Source organism: Anser brachyrhynchus (genome assembly GCF_964034855.1).
Source record: "Anser brachyrhynchus genome assembly, chromosome: 3".
NCBI lineage: Eukaryota > Metazoa > Chordata > Aves > Anseriformes > Anatidae > Anser > Anser brachyrhynchus.
The window spans coordinates 37,825,415-37,838,281 of record NC_137696.1 but is presented as its reverse complement, the minus strand read 5'-3'; the positions used below and the strand labels follow the sequence as shown (position 1 = coordinate 37,838,281).

Here is a 12,867-nt window from a genome sequence, read left to right as displayed (position 1 = left end):
GAAATGCACACATGTGGGAGGAAGGAAATTTAGGAGCACAGGTACCACAGTAAGCAACATTCTGCTGTTCATTTTGCTTCTTATACAAGGCAAAATGGCATAGCTGAAGGGACAAGTGGCTGTTGTGGCTTGTGGCAATGTCACTTAAGTAGCCAATGCCCACTACCCACAGCAGACGCGTGGGATTTGAGCTCACAGTAGCTAGTGAATGGGCTGCACTGAGGACTCTGTTTTTTCCAGGACTCTCTATAACAGGACGTACAAAGCTGGATCCCTCCCGATATAGATATCCTGAGCAAGGGTTTTTCCTTTGGCAATGGTTTCTGTCTGCAGCTTGTCTCTCAATGGCCAGCCTGGCTGGGCAATCAGATATGGAAAAATAGGAGAGCAAGCTGTCATAATTCAGCTACCTTACCCCCTTGCTGGGGGTGTCAGGGTCACCACCCATCCTCAACTCGACAGCCTGGGGCTAATCTTCAGTTTGTCCCTTGCACAAGGGTCTGAGGGGGCTCCTTAGAGGCTGCACGGCTTGGACAGGATGGTGAGGGACATGGGGTGGGATGAAGTGAGTATACAGGTGTGCCTGAGCAAGAGTATTTTGGGGGTGATGTCACAGCCTAAATCTAGAGGCTGTCTGATGTAGGAGAACCTCTTGCTCCTGCCAGAGATGGAAGAAGGTCTGTGCACAGAGGGCATGGCAGGGAGAAGCACGAAGGTAATTCGCAAAGGGTGGCTGAAGCATGAAAAGGGAGCTGTGTGGCGAAACCAGAATGACGTGTGCCTAAATAGCGGACGTCAGCATGCAACACAGTGAGGTCCTTCACGAGGTAACACAGGGAGCTCTTTTAAACACACACATACACGCACGCACAAAAAGAACAATTTATGGTTGTGTCAGACTCACGTCTGGGCTTCTCATTAAAATTAATGAGGTAACGTCTCAGAGGCATTCTGAAACGGATGCTGCCCAGAGAGCAAGGGAAAGACCTCTATCACTTTGAAATACCTACTTAGCAAAATCAATTGCAATTTTTACTTGCCACGACCATGCATCAGACTCATGCCAAGAGCATAGGACACTGTTTAAACTCATAAGCAACCGACCTTTCTTCAGTCGTTTTTGTTACAATGACCAAGATTCAATGGCCAGACTCGTGCAGAAAACACACATAATGTGATCTGTCTGGGAGAGGTACCAGGCTGATCCTATTTCATATAGTTTTTGTGCTTATATGGAGGTGAGGACTAGATTTCCGTTAATACTTTTTATATTTTCTTTTGTCTACAGAGGCAAAGAAATGAGGGAAGACGTAGAGGCAGAATGGTGTGCAACTGCTGGTCTCAATGACTGCCAGCATCCTAGAGCTGAACCCACAAGACCTTGGTGTTCCTTTCTGTCTGCTGTCTCAAATAGATGTGAAACTCCCAGCCAAAGTGTGTATCTTACCCCCTCCCTTCCTTTCCTTCAACCAGTGGCTGGTCTATGAAGAAAAAAACAGCTTGCATAACCCAGCTAATCTGCAGTGCAGATCTTTATTACTTGTCTGAAACTAATAACTCTTCCGTGGCAGACAAAGTGGGCGATCAATACAAATCCACGCAACAAAATGTTTTGTCCAATTTTTATTTAAAAGACGGTTTTGCTTTTGTTGCAGTGCCTCATGTTGAAGTTGCAGAGTTGGTCACTCGGTTAGGAGATGCCGAGCATGAGGAATGCCTCTGCCTTGTGCTCGAGAGGCATTCTGTTGCTCTCTGGTTGCATGAGCACACACTGTATTTTGGTATGACCTCTGCCTCCTTCGGCACACAGAGCGGGCTGATCTGGGAAAGAGTCAGGCTGTGGAGGAGGAAGCTGCTCTAGATTACCTGCCCTGAGTAGCACTGATGCCTTCTGCATGGGTTTCATGGCAGGAGCAGCAGGAAGTGTCCCATAGGTGAGGCAGAGGGATGCTGTGCTGGAGAAACAGATGCTCTCCTGCCTCTCTGGGCAGCTGCAGAGTCCATTCAGACCAGACTTTGTCTGTCACTCGCTGCAGGCTGTGTTTTTCGTGCAGACAATGTTTGTGGCACTGCCAAGCGTGCACACCTGGAAGGGAAATCAGTGGGAGCTGTATGCTGAATGCATAAAATGCTGTAAGATTGCCAATGGTTTTGGGAAATATAAGCCCTGAGTGCCTTCATTTTGGAAGCAATAATTAGTGAGAAACTTCTGGCAACTTTGACCTCTCTCTTTTATTGTGGGGTTGCACCATCCCCTCTCCCATGCATGCCACGGAGAAATAAGCATCAATATGTTGAAGCTCTCTGATCTGATGGTAAGGTCAACAAGGGAATTCAGTAAAGCTGTCTACCTGGCAAAACAGGACAAACAAAAAAACAAAACCCCAAAAAAACAACCAACAACAAAACCAGGAAAAATCAGTGCAAAACAGGCCTGCGGGTAATGCACTGGGTAAGGAGGGCAAATAGCTACGCTGAGTAATTATGCCTACAGTTAGAACAGTGGAAGCCCTGTGGAAAAAGAGTATGGGATTGTGAAATTAAATGCTCTACAGATACATATGCTCAAGGTTGAGCATGCAGATTGCAGAGGCAACGTGATGTCTGTAGGAAACATCTTTTGTCTGGCAGGTTTCACTGGATGCATGTTTGCTCCGTGTAGGGGTTCTCGTGCTAAACAGTAAGTGGACATGGAAAAACATCCCCTTTCCCACCAGCTGAACATCTTTCTCATGTCTCCTCCTTGTCTTACATGCTACATGATTTAGGAAAGTCCCTAATCAAGATGCCCTGTTCTGTGTTTAATAATTGGTCTAACCCTCATTGTACCTGTGGGTTGGCTTCTTGGCTGCTTGCTATTTTATCCCTGCTGTATCAACCTCTCTGTTTTACTGTGTAAAAGAAAGAGATTCCGAAGTTCATACTGACTTTTCCAGTCCACATATATCAGGAAATCGGAGATGCTGGTCTTTCTCTTTCTGCATATTCTCAAAGACAGCACACAGCCTCTTCAACATGATGTATCAGTAATTTCATTTAAGCCGGAGAATTATCTTTCAATATATATCATCAGTATATTTGAGTTTCTTTTTATATCAATTTGATAAAATTAAACTGGACCTGCTTTCTGCAAGTGTCCTGGATATTTTCTGTTCCTGTTATAATTGTAACATCTATTTATTGTACATTAAAAAAAGAGGCCAGGGAGAAGTCTATGCTACCCCCTGTAGTCTGACTGTCATTGAACCTTGTCTCACTTCTCCAACCTTATGCAGAGTTTAACAGTATCAGACACGCGGGAGCCTAGAGTCATTTCATTAATAACTCACAAAAATGCAATAATGCTTGAAAAAGAGAAACATTTCCTGACTTCCTAGCTCAAGCCAGTACAAATAAAATTGTTGGATAATAGGAAATGATGAAGAGATGAAAGTGGTCCATCATCCCGTCCTTGGTCAGCCGGTTCTTATCCTGTCCCTGGTTCTCATTTCATGTTTGGGTCCCTTTCTGTTGCCATTACTTCTGTTCTTATGTGAGCAGCTGGTCAAGCCTTCTGCCCTCTGGAAAACCTATTTTTCCTTCTCCAATGGCTGCTGTTTTCCCCAGTCTCTTCTTCATGTGTCCTTCACTCTCCTCATCCAAAGGTCTGTCCGTCAAGTGATCTTGAATGTATACATCTGTAAATCTTGTGTTGTTCTGTAGAGCACCTTCCTTCCCTTCCTCGTGAGACCAGTGTATTGGCAGTATGAATTTCTGGCTGACAGCATCCTCTTCCCTGAGCTATGAAAGGTGGTATTTCTTGGCAGCACCCAATGCTGTTCTGTCAGGCTTGAGGATAATTTTATGTCCATGGCAGCTCGTGGTGTCACCCTAATTGTTACTGACCCTCTTTGAATCTTCTCACTGCTGCCATCTTCATTTCTTCGTCGCTATCCTCCAGGTAGACACAGCCACTGCTCCCATTCCTTTTCAGCCCTTCCTCTGGGCTCAGCGATTCTCTGCCTGTCAGCTGTGACCAAGGGCAGGAAGTGTCCATCTGTGGCTCATACTTCAGCCCTGCTGCCTGCTTTGGGACTGAGCTTGCTTTTCAGCTCCTTTCTAACATCCTAAGAGTTACCCTCTAGCCCAGACTGCCTAGTCGCCCTGGACTATTCAGTCTTATGAAAGAATCAGCAATCTTGTTGTCAGAGGGAAAGAGAAAGAAAGATGAGTGGGCCAACACTCGAGGGTTTTGTTCCTGCACAGGTGAGTTTAAGGGAAGCCTTGAGGTTTTATCTGCAAAGTGGCAAACCAGCGTCTCGGCAGCAGCCCAGGACCCACGCCTGATTATTTCCTCTTTGAGTAAGTGCTCTGGCATAAGGGTGTGGATGTTGGCAAGATGTCTGGGAAAGGATTTTGGATACATCACCAGCCCAGATTCCCAGGGAGAAGAAGCGTGTGGACTGCTGTGTGGCAAAGCTGCAGGCTACAAAGCACACTTGTGGCATTGAGTCCAAGGCAAACAGGCCCTAAGAAGCATTCTGGCTGGTGTGCCCATATTGCTGGGCCAGCCCTTCTGGCAGAGAAGCCAAAGAGGAGAAATCATGTCTCCGTTGTATTGTCACTGCTTGCCATGGTACCCAGGCACCTCCTGTGTTCGGCAGCGGAGGACTGCAGGCAGCTTGGGGATGAAATGCTGCTTGCCTGGTAGGAGAGAAAACATCCTCCAGCAGTGGGTAAGAAAACAAAAATTCTTTTTTCTCTCAGTCCAGCTGGTCAGTATCATAGTTTTGAACATTTTACATTTTAACCGTTCTTCCTCTTTTGAAATGTGACTTCTATTTGGTGACCCTCCTGCACTGAATTTTGGTGTTACCCAGGACTAGAGAGAATGCAGACTGCTCCCCATAGTGACTGATGTGTTCCCCAGGTACAATTTGTCTGCTACTGTGCTGCAGTGGCCCTGCATCCCCAAGAAGTCCTCTCCTCAAACACTGCAGATGCTAAGTCAAACCCTGTTAGACTGCCCACAGCTCCTCTGCTCCCTCCGGGGAGAAGGTGTTAGTGGGAGTGATGAGTACATGCTCTGGCTGGAAAGACTTGTCCAGCTCTGGAAGAGATCTGACTCCTGCTGGTGGGTGTTGGGGACCAGGGCATGCCACCCAGACGTATCCATCTGCTCAGCGGCTGCTGGGATGACCTGTGTAAGTGCACGCACAGTGGTCAGTGGAAATCACGAGACACCCTCTGGACTGAGACACCCCGCCAGAACAATGAAGCATACGAAGGTTAGTGACTTTCTCAAGCCAGTGGCTGGGAGATATCCAAGGAATGCAATGGGAATATGACTCTGCTGGGATGCTGCCAGCGACTCAGGATCACATGCTTACGTGATGCTTAATATGCCATGCAGTGCCTTTGGGCATCCGATGCCAAGCGAGACCTTCATCCCTGGGGCTGGACTCTGCACCGTGCAGAATTCGGAGCAGGACTCATCCTGCCCTTTGTGCCTCACCTGGGGGTTTAAGCAGCCAAAGGAGGGACAGGGTGCCAGGCGGTTCTCTTCAGTTCTTGGTGCAGGTGTGGAGGGAAGGATACGTCCTCTCCTCTGCTCTCCTCCTCCTCCCCTCTCCAAGGATTTTTTGTTGTGCATTGCCTGGGGGTCTTCTATGCAACCTAGCAAAGGTCCTCCGTGAAGGTGTGAAGTCAGCTCGGGCGTTGAACACCAGCCAGGACCACTAGTGGCCATGTTCACATCCATTGCCTGTCTGGTGACCACCATTTCCTTTGCATCAGAGTATTTTGAATGAGATGCAGGTCTTTCAAGGAGGCAACACGACCATGGAGCTAGAGCTAAGTCACTGCGGGCAGGTATTGCAAGAAATCTTTCTGCCTTGCTAACTTCTTCGAGGCTGAACAAACTTGATCAGCTTCCTTTCCCCCAACCTTCAAGAGAGATTTTTTTCTACAGGGTGTCTGGGCTCTTATCAGCTTTGTTAAAGGCATCTTACCCGAGGCTGACAGCACCCTCTTCCGTCCCTCCAGCAGCTCCTTTCATATCATCAAAAGGCAATGGGTGTGTTATCAGGCAACGGTTTTGCTAAATCATGAGATTACCTCAACTCACATTTTAAAATGCGTCTCTAACCCTTGAAGGTCCAGAAGAAAGTTTAATACTTTGAAACACCTAGATTTCAGCATCAGCATGAAAAAAAAATCTTCATTTTCAAACATATTTTGAAAATCCTACAGTTTCTTACCAGACTTACATTTCTGGGTACCCGAACTCTGTTTTTTGGGGGGCAGGACTACACCAAGGAACAGAGGTTCCTAGCAAAAAAGTTTCAACAGACAGCAGATAACCTTATCCATGGTGAGATCGTCCTGGAAAAGCACTTGCAAACACAGAAAATCTTTTAATGTAGGGGTAGGAGGAGCAGTTGCTTCCTTTTGTGAGTCTGTGAATGACAGGTTGTTCTTCTCACAGCCCTGAGACACTCAGGAGCATGAAATTGTGCTGTCGAGTAAGCACAGAGACAGGAGATACCCAGAGAAATGCCTCTAGTGGAAGCTTTTGGTCTGGTCTCCGTAAATTATTTCTGTAAGCAATGTGAAGGCATTAAAACATAACATGAGCCAAAAAAAGATTTGTTAGATCTCTGGGATCAAGCACCGTTGTTGTTCCAGGCTGTTTTTATGCAGCTCTCAGCACCGTGGGGTCCAAACTCCTAAGGTTCCTTTCGGAGCAATAATACAGATAAGAAGCTAATGGGACTGGGAGCATAACATCCAGGAAATCTGGTGGCCACAGGAAAGACATTGGTGACAAAAATACAGCTTCAGCAAAGGATTAGGGCAGCAAATTTTATAAGAACATAGGTGTGCAGTAGATATCTTTCGAGATCTGTGGTAAGGAAAGTCTGCAAAGGAGAGATTAATTACACAGAAAGAGTTAAATAAGCTCTGCCAGAGGCAACAGAGAAGGAGAAAACCATGACAAAGTGTTGTTGTTAGCTTCGACAGTCAACATGTCATAAAAAGATCAGGGTGAAGTATTCGTAAAATTTTGAATGACAGAAGTCCACAAGGTGTGTCATTTTAAAATAGACACGGGAGCGCAAACAGAGCCCTGCACAAAGTTAACAGAGTTCACGGAAAGTAAATGGAATAAAATCCCATTGCACAATAGAATGGTGCTTCTGTCAGCCCGCCAATGATGTGAGATTTGGGTACATTACAGACAAAGAAGCCATGCCTTTAGACATTTGTACTGTGGATGCTGCAGCTGTGCGGGTAGTCAGCCCTAAAACAAAGTAATTATTGGGGACAATTAAAGGAACAAAGGAAAATGTGCTTGACAAAACCCTTACTGTAAGAGACCACAGGCAAGTTTTCTGAGGTCCGGTGGGTATTATTGCATGCAGTTGCAAAAGAACATCCATGCATCAATACCTGGAAAAGCTCTGCTGCTGGTCCTGGCAGGACCATGGGGTGAAGCACAGCTTAGACAAGAGGGAGCAGTCCAAAAATCTCCAGAGTCTTCAGAAAAGATGCAAAGGCAGTTTTGTTTTTTCAAAGGACCTAAAGAGTCTTTGACTAAACCTGAGACAACTGAATGCAAAAACATTGTGGATGCAGCTCCTGTGAGGCCAGCCCAGCCGGCAGCTCCTCGGGCCTGGTGCTGTTGTGTTTGCTTCAGTGATGCGAGCGCTTCTCTGCATGGGGTCACAATGCAGCTCTGGGAGGGACACGCCAGCTCACAGATCCCATCTGTCCAAAGCCGGGTACCTCCTATTGCTAAAATTATAATCTGGCTGTTAGTGAATGAGCCCTGTGAATAGAATAAGCCAGTATTTGGTTATCTCCTTCGGGCTGTTCGCTCCTTGCGTTTGGCAGGACGCTGTGCGAGTTAGTGTCATTGTGTTGGATGCACACTTTCTCCCTTTTGGCAAGTTTTGCTGTGAACTCAAGAGGGAAGCAGGCAAACCATTCTCAAATTCTGCTTAGAAGAATTTTTAAAGGCCAGTACAAGCTGCTAGAGGGGAAATCTGTCAGAACGTGGATTTTAAGAAAATCAGTTGATGCCAAAATTCAATGCAAGAGGACAGATGCTTTGATGTTGGTAAACCGATTCTTGGTGCTTGGATGGATGGAGCTATGGGAGTACAAAGCATTATTATTAAACCAAACACTGAGTTATTCAGAGGCATAAAACATTGAATTACAAAGGAGAAGGCCTCAAAACTTCCTTGCAAGAACATACCAGTGCATCACTCGTGAATGTGCAGGGAAGGCTGCTGACTTTCCCAGCCAGGGAAAGGCTGTTGTCGTTCACGTGAGCGTTCCTGAGATCTCAGGCTATTTATCCGAAATGCTGAATTTACAAGCCACTTACCCATGCAAGGAATAGGACCTGTGTGAGGCTCCTTAGCTGAGAAAACAAGCAAGCAACAAAGAGGAAAGAAAAAGAGGAATGAGTCCAGCCCTCTGGCTTCTTTATCACTTTTTGCCTCGGGACATGAGCCATGGCCTTTAGAAGGATGCAGCAAGCCTCTGTGCATCTCTGGGGTGAGGTAGCACTCCTGTATGCCTGCTGGGACTCCAGCAAAGGTCAAATAATCCCAGGAGCCCCCTCCGTCTCCCCAATGGCTCTCTTTTGAATGCAGCAATCACAGGGACACTGCACACAGATCCTCAGCGCACATCCAGGGAAATCCATGTGCTGGCGTCACCACCTTTTGAATAAGTGGGTCCCATTTATTTCACTGACACCTCACAGCCCCCTGGGAGACTTGCCAGGAGGATCCTGACATGCCCCAGAGGACCTGTCACCAGAAAGCGCTTCCCAGCCTACTCCGAAGGTAAATGGCTTGCACTGTGGAATTCACAGTCCAATTTACAAGCCCCTCTGAGCTATTAGTAGTACAGCTGATAAGCCAGGAAACATTACAGAAGCTGCCCCCTGCATCTGTGATTTATATTCCTTGCTAAATATAAAACTCTCAAGGCTCGGCACATCAATATTTTGGAACGGAGCACATGGAAATATTTGATGGATTGGGGAGAACAGATCTCTTTGGCCATTCGCTCACACTTGCCCTTTTGTGAGCAATCTGTCTTTCCCTGCAGCAGACAGCGGAATTTGGGCACAACAGCTGGAGTTCCAGTATCTCTGTGCTTTATTTGTGAGGGAGCCTGGATCTGAGCCATCCAGGCACTGGCCATCTGCAGATGCAACTGTGGCACCAAGGGTTGCAAGAGCCCGTCTGCGCTTTGAGGGGCTGCCTGTCCTTGCAGCCTTGGTGGCACCTCTGTAGAGCACACTGGGAAGCAAGTTGTGCTACAGGGACTCCATGTCTTCTCCTCACTGTGCATTGGGATGGTGCCTGCTTAGCTGAGAGGCTGGTGTTCCCACTGTGGGCAATTTGGGCTGCGTCTCTAAGAGCAGTATCACAGCCGGGATACAGTCACCATTCAAGCCCAATGGTTCTCAGTCTTCCTCTAATGGTGTAAATTTGGGAACCTGATAGGTGAGACATATTGCTTCAAAGAAAGGAGGAATGGTCAGTGAATAACTGTCAGCAAGTGAGACTCCTTCGTTTGCCTAGGACAAGCAAAGCATCCGATCCATACGCACATTATGACATGCAGTGTAGGCATACATCTCCAGCTGCTGTAAATCTTTTTAGCTCTGCTGCAGTCAAGGGATTTTTTTCCAGATGAGAATCTGGCCTTGGGTGGAGCTATGCCAGGTCTGCATCTCCCTGGATATGGATCTAACAAGTAACATTTCAGTTCTGCCACAGAGGTATCCAAATTTTGGACAAATCTCTCAGCATAACACTCATTTTATCAGCCCATGGTATGTTGTTTCAGTCAGAGGAGGAATATAACAGAGGAAAGGTGTGTGGCATTTTTAATGTATCATCAGGTCTATCCATGTGGCAGATGTCCTCTGACCTGTCAGATGGTCAGGCTGAGCCAGTTTAAGAACTTCAGCAGAGTGTGCTGTGGAAATCACACAAAACCCCTCAAAACTAGGAAAAACAACAACAAAACCAACAAAAACCAGCCCTTTCTGCAAACCCTTTCAGAGTTCCCTTTTGTGCATTCTTTAGTGTCTAACATTTATTTTGGAGTGGGGCAGAGAGGTGGATTGGCTGCTTGCCTGCCTTCTGGGGTAGAGAGCTTTGCATAAAAGGAAGGAGAAAGAGAACATCAAAACCAGATTGAGAGGAAAACAAAGTCACCCCTTTGTAGAGTAAGCCCACAGCTTTGTGCAGATTCGGGCTATAATGGTTGTTTTCCAGCTATTACTATTCTGAATTTGTCCCACTGAATAGCTAAGTGGAGTGGCCATGACAGAGTAAGAATTCAGATGCTCGTCCTCCTAGAAGGAGGACTGGGTTGTAACACAAAGTGGGAAGTAAAAGGTGCACGTAGCTAGTCCTGCTGTGTGTAAACCTCTGCACTGTTCGCCATAATACTGTGTGCGAATCACTGCATCCCAGCACACAGATTTGAGCTAGCAGTGCAAGCCTATTGCTCTACCTGATTGGGTTTCTCTGATGTATTTGATTCTGCAGCATACCCGAATCTCTCCAAGATAAGGCCTGGTTCAGCGACCATCCCGACAAGGGGAACCCAGATCGCAGCCTGGAATGCCAGTCCTGGGAAGGAAGGGCCTCACCAGAGTGCTGGAGCATAATAGTTTCTTTCTGGTCATCATGCCTACTTTTCCACAGTCCTGGACAGATGGACAACCATCGCTTCTCCAACAGGAACAGATATACTCTGTGTACCACCAGACATAAAACTGTATCATACAGGACACCTCCCAAAGTCCTGAAAATCATCCTTCAGAGAAAAGGACCTGTAACGGATGTGAAAAGCCACAAATGGTTCAAGAAAGCAAGACTGCTATAAACTATGGCTGGTGCTGTTTTCTCTTGCAAAAGCAAATGTCTTATGTAAAACGGCAGCAAAGCTCTAACTTTCTTCTGGAGAGGCGTACCAGATCCCTGCAGTGTGCCTTCACTGGAAGGGCTCCTGGAGCCACCTGTTTGTTGAGTAGTAGGCACGTTGCCAGACAATAAATCAGCAGAGCTCTAAACTTCCATATAAAATTCCCAGCCTCCTCCTACCATGCCTACAGCCTGCGTTTCGGCCTGGGCACTTGTTGCTATACAGTTTGGTGAAGCCTCTAATTCCCCTTTCCCAGACACGATCTGTGAGCCAAAGCAGGTAGAGCTTTGTCCCAAAAATGTCAAACAGAAAAACATACTGTGGGCAATGTCAAGTTTTTGTGTTTATACAGCCACCTCTGCTTCTAGTCACTACCACTGGACAATAAAATCCCTTCTTCAGAGCCATCATGTGTTGACATAGCTTGTCAGCTCACAAGAAACAGCCAGACAGTTGCACTCTTACACCTTCAGTAAAGCTGCAGCAGAAGAAGGCCTTCCAAAGCTAAGAACTGCAGAGTGTGCAGGTATGACCTATGGAGACCATAGTCTAACTACCTACCTAAAATTACACCTCTGTTCTGAGCTGGTTTTCTGGCCTCCCTCTAAACTTTGGAGAAGTATAAGCTTATTCAGAGGGCAATCTGTCATGCCAAACACATTTGTCACATCTCTCTAAGGATGGATGAGACTTTATTATTAACTGAGTTACATCTTCTTCTAGGTCATCAATAAAAATGTTAAATAGCAGGGGGCTCAGAGCTGATGTCTGGGGGAATTCTGCAGGAAATATGTGAGCATAATGATAACTCCTGATCTAGAATGACACTTGAAAGCCTATCTGTTGATTGTTAATCAGTTTTAAAGTTGCCTTTTATTACATATTTCCTTAATAAAAATATCGTGTGATATCAAGCCAAATGCGTCACTGAAGCTTAGGTAAATCACATCAACTCTTCCTTCCACTGACTGTGTTTGTAAATCTCCTAAATCTGAGATTACACTCTAAACTGACACAGATTCACTTCATTGCCTTTGGGTGAGAAATAGGGGGGAAGGTGCTCCTTTCTGGATGAAGATTGTTTTCTGAGGATCAGATATGCCACCTCTGCCATTTGAGTAAAGACCAACGGTGTTCAACATCTCTGTGCAAAGAATACATCTGTGTACTTGTATCTATTATATATCCTTGAAAAGGCAAGTGGTGGCTTCAGACCAATCACACACTTTTGGCTCCAGAAGACAGTATTTTAAGGAACTGGAGTGTCTTGGGCAACTGGTCCTTAGGGCTAAAGGTTGTTCAGCTATAAGACCTTCCTCTGAGAGGCTATGAAAGCCTTTTGAGACACAGGCTCCAGAAGTCCACCGAGGGCCCAACCAGGGACCACAGTCAGAAACATACATATTTATTGACTTCTCCTTTGTTCTATCCAATATACAGCATATATAGTTTCTTCTTTCCTTCTCTTATTTCTCTTGCTAGTCAGTCTGGGATTTTTATTTTATAAATTTACAGTGGCTTGGGCCTTTAATGTACTATTCCAAAATATATTTCATAGCTTGGAGTCAGTTGGGTCCTGCAGTTCACATATCACCAACTCATGATTTCCCATGTGTTAGCCTTGCTTTGAGCCTAGGCAAGATTGTGCTGCTCAGTAGAAGAAAAATATTCATACAAGCATCTGGCCTTGATTTGAAGATATCAAGAAATGGAGAATCCACCACCTGCACTGTCTGCTTAGTAGCTAAGCACCCACACTGTAATCCAATTTATCTGGCTTCAGCTTTCATTTGTAGATGCTTGATCTTTCTTTTCTTCTAGCTTACAGATGCCTCAAGTCATCAAATCTTCTCTCACTCTGTCTTTAGATAGACAAAACAAATGGAGCTCTATAAGCACAAGAAAGATACTGGCAAACTGGAG

The 12,867-nt window shown here is 45.9% G+C and overlaps 1 protein-coding gene across 5 annotated transcripts in view; it reads left to right on the top strand.

Annotated features, from left to right (window-relative positions):
- LOC308193582 (uncharacterized protein) overlaps window positions 1–12,320 on the top strand; it is a 30,551-nt gene extending 18,231 nt beyond the window's left edge. For 3 of the 5 annotated variants that reach the window (XM_080588404.1, XM_080588405.1, XM_080588403.1), the window contains exon 4: window positions 10,566–12,320. In XM_080588404.1, coding sequence (XP_080444530.1) covers window positions 10,566–10,905 — 340 coding nt within the window. In that variant the 3' untranslated portion in view covers window positions 10,906–12,320. Of the gene's footprint in view, window positions 1–1,288; window positions 3,920–10,565 lie in introns of those variants that run through there. The other 2 variants (XM_080588407.1, XM_080588406.1) reach the window with 1 other exon arrangement.
- Window positions 12,321–12,867: the final 547 nt, after the last annotated feature.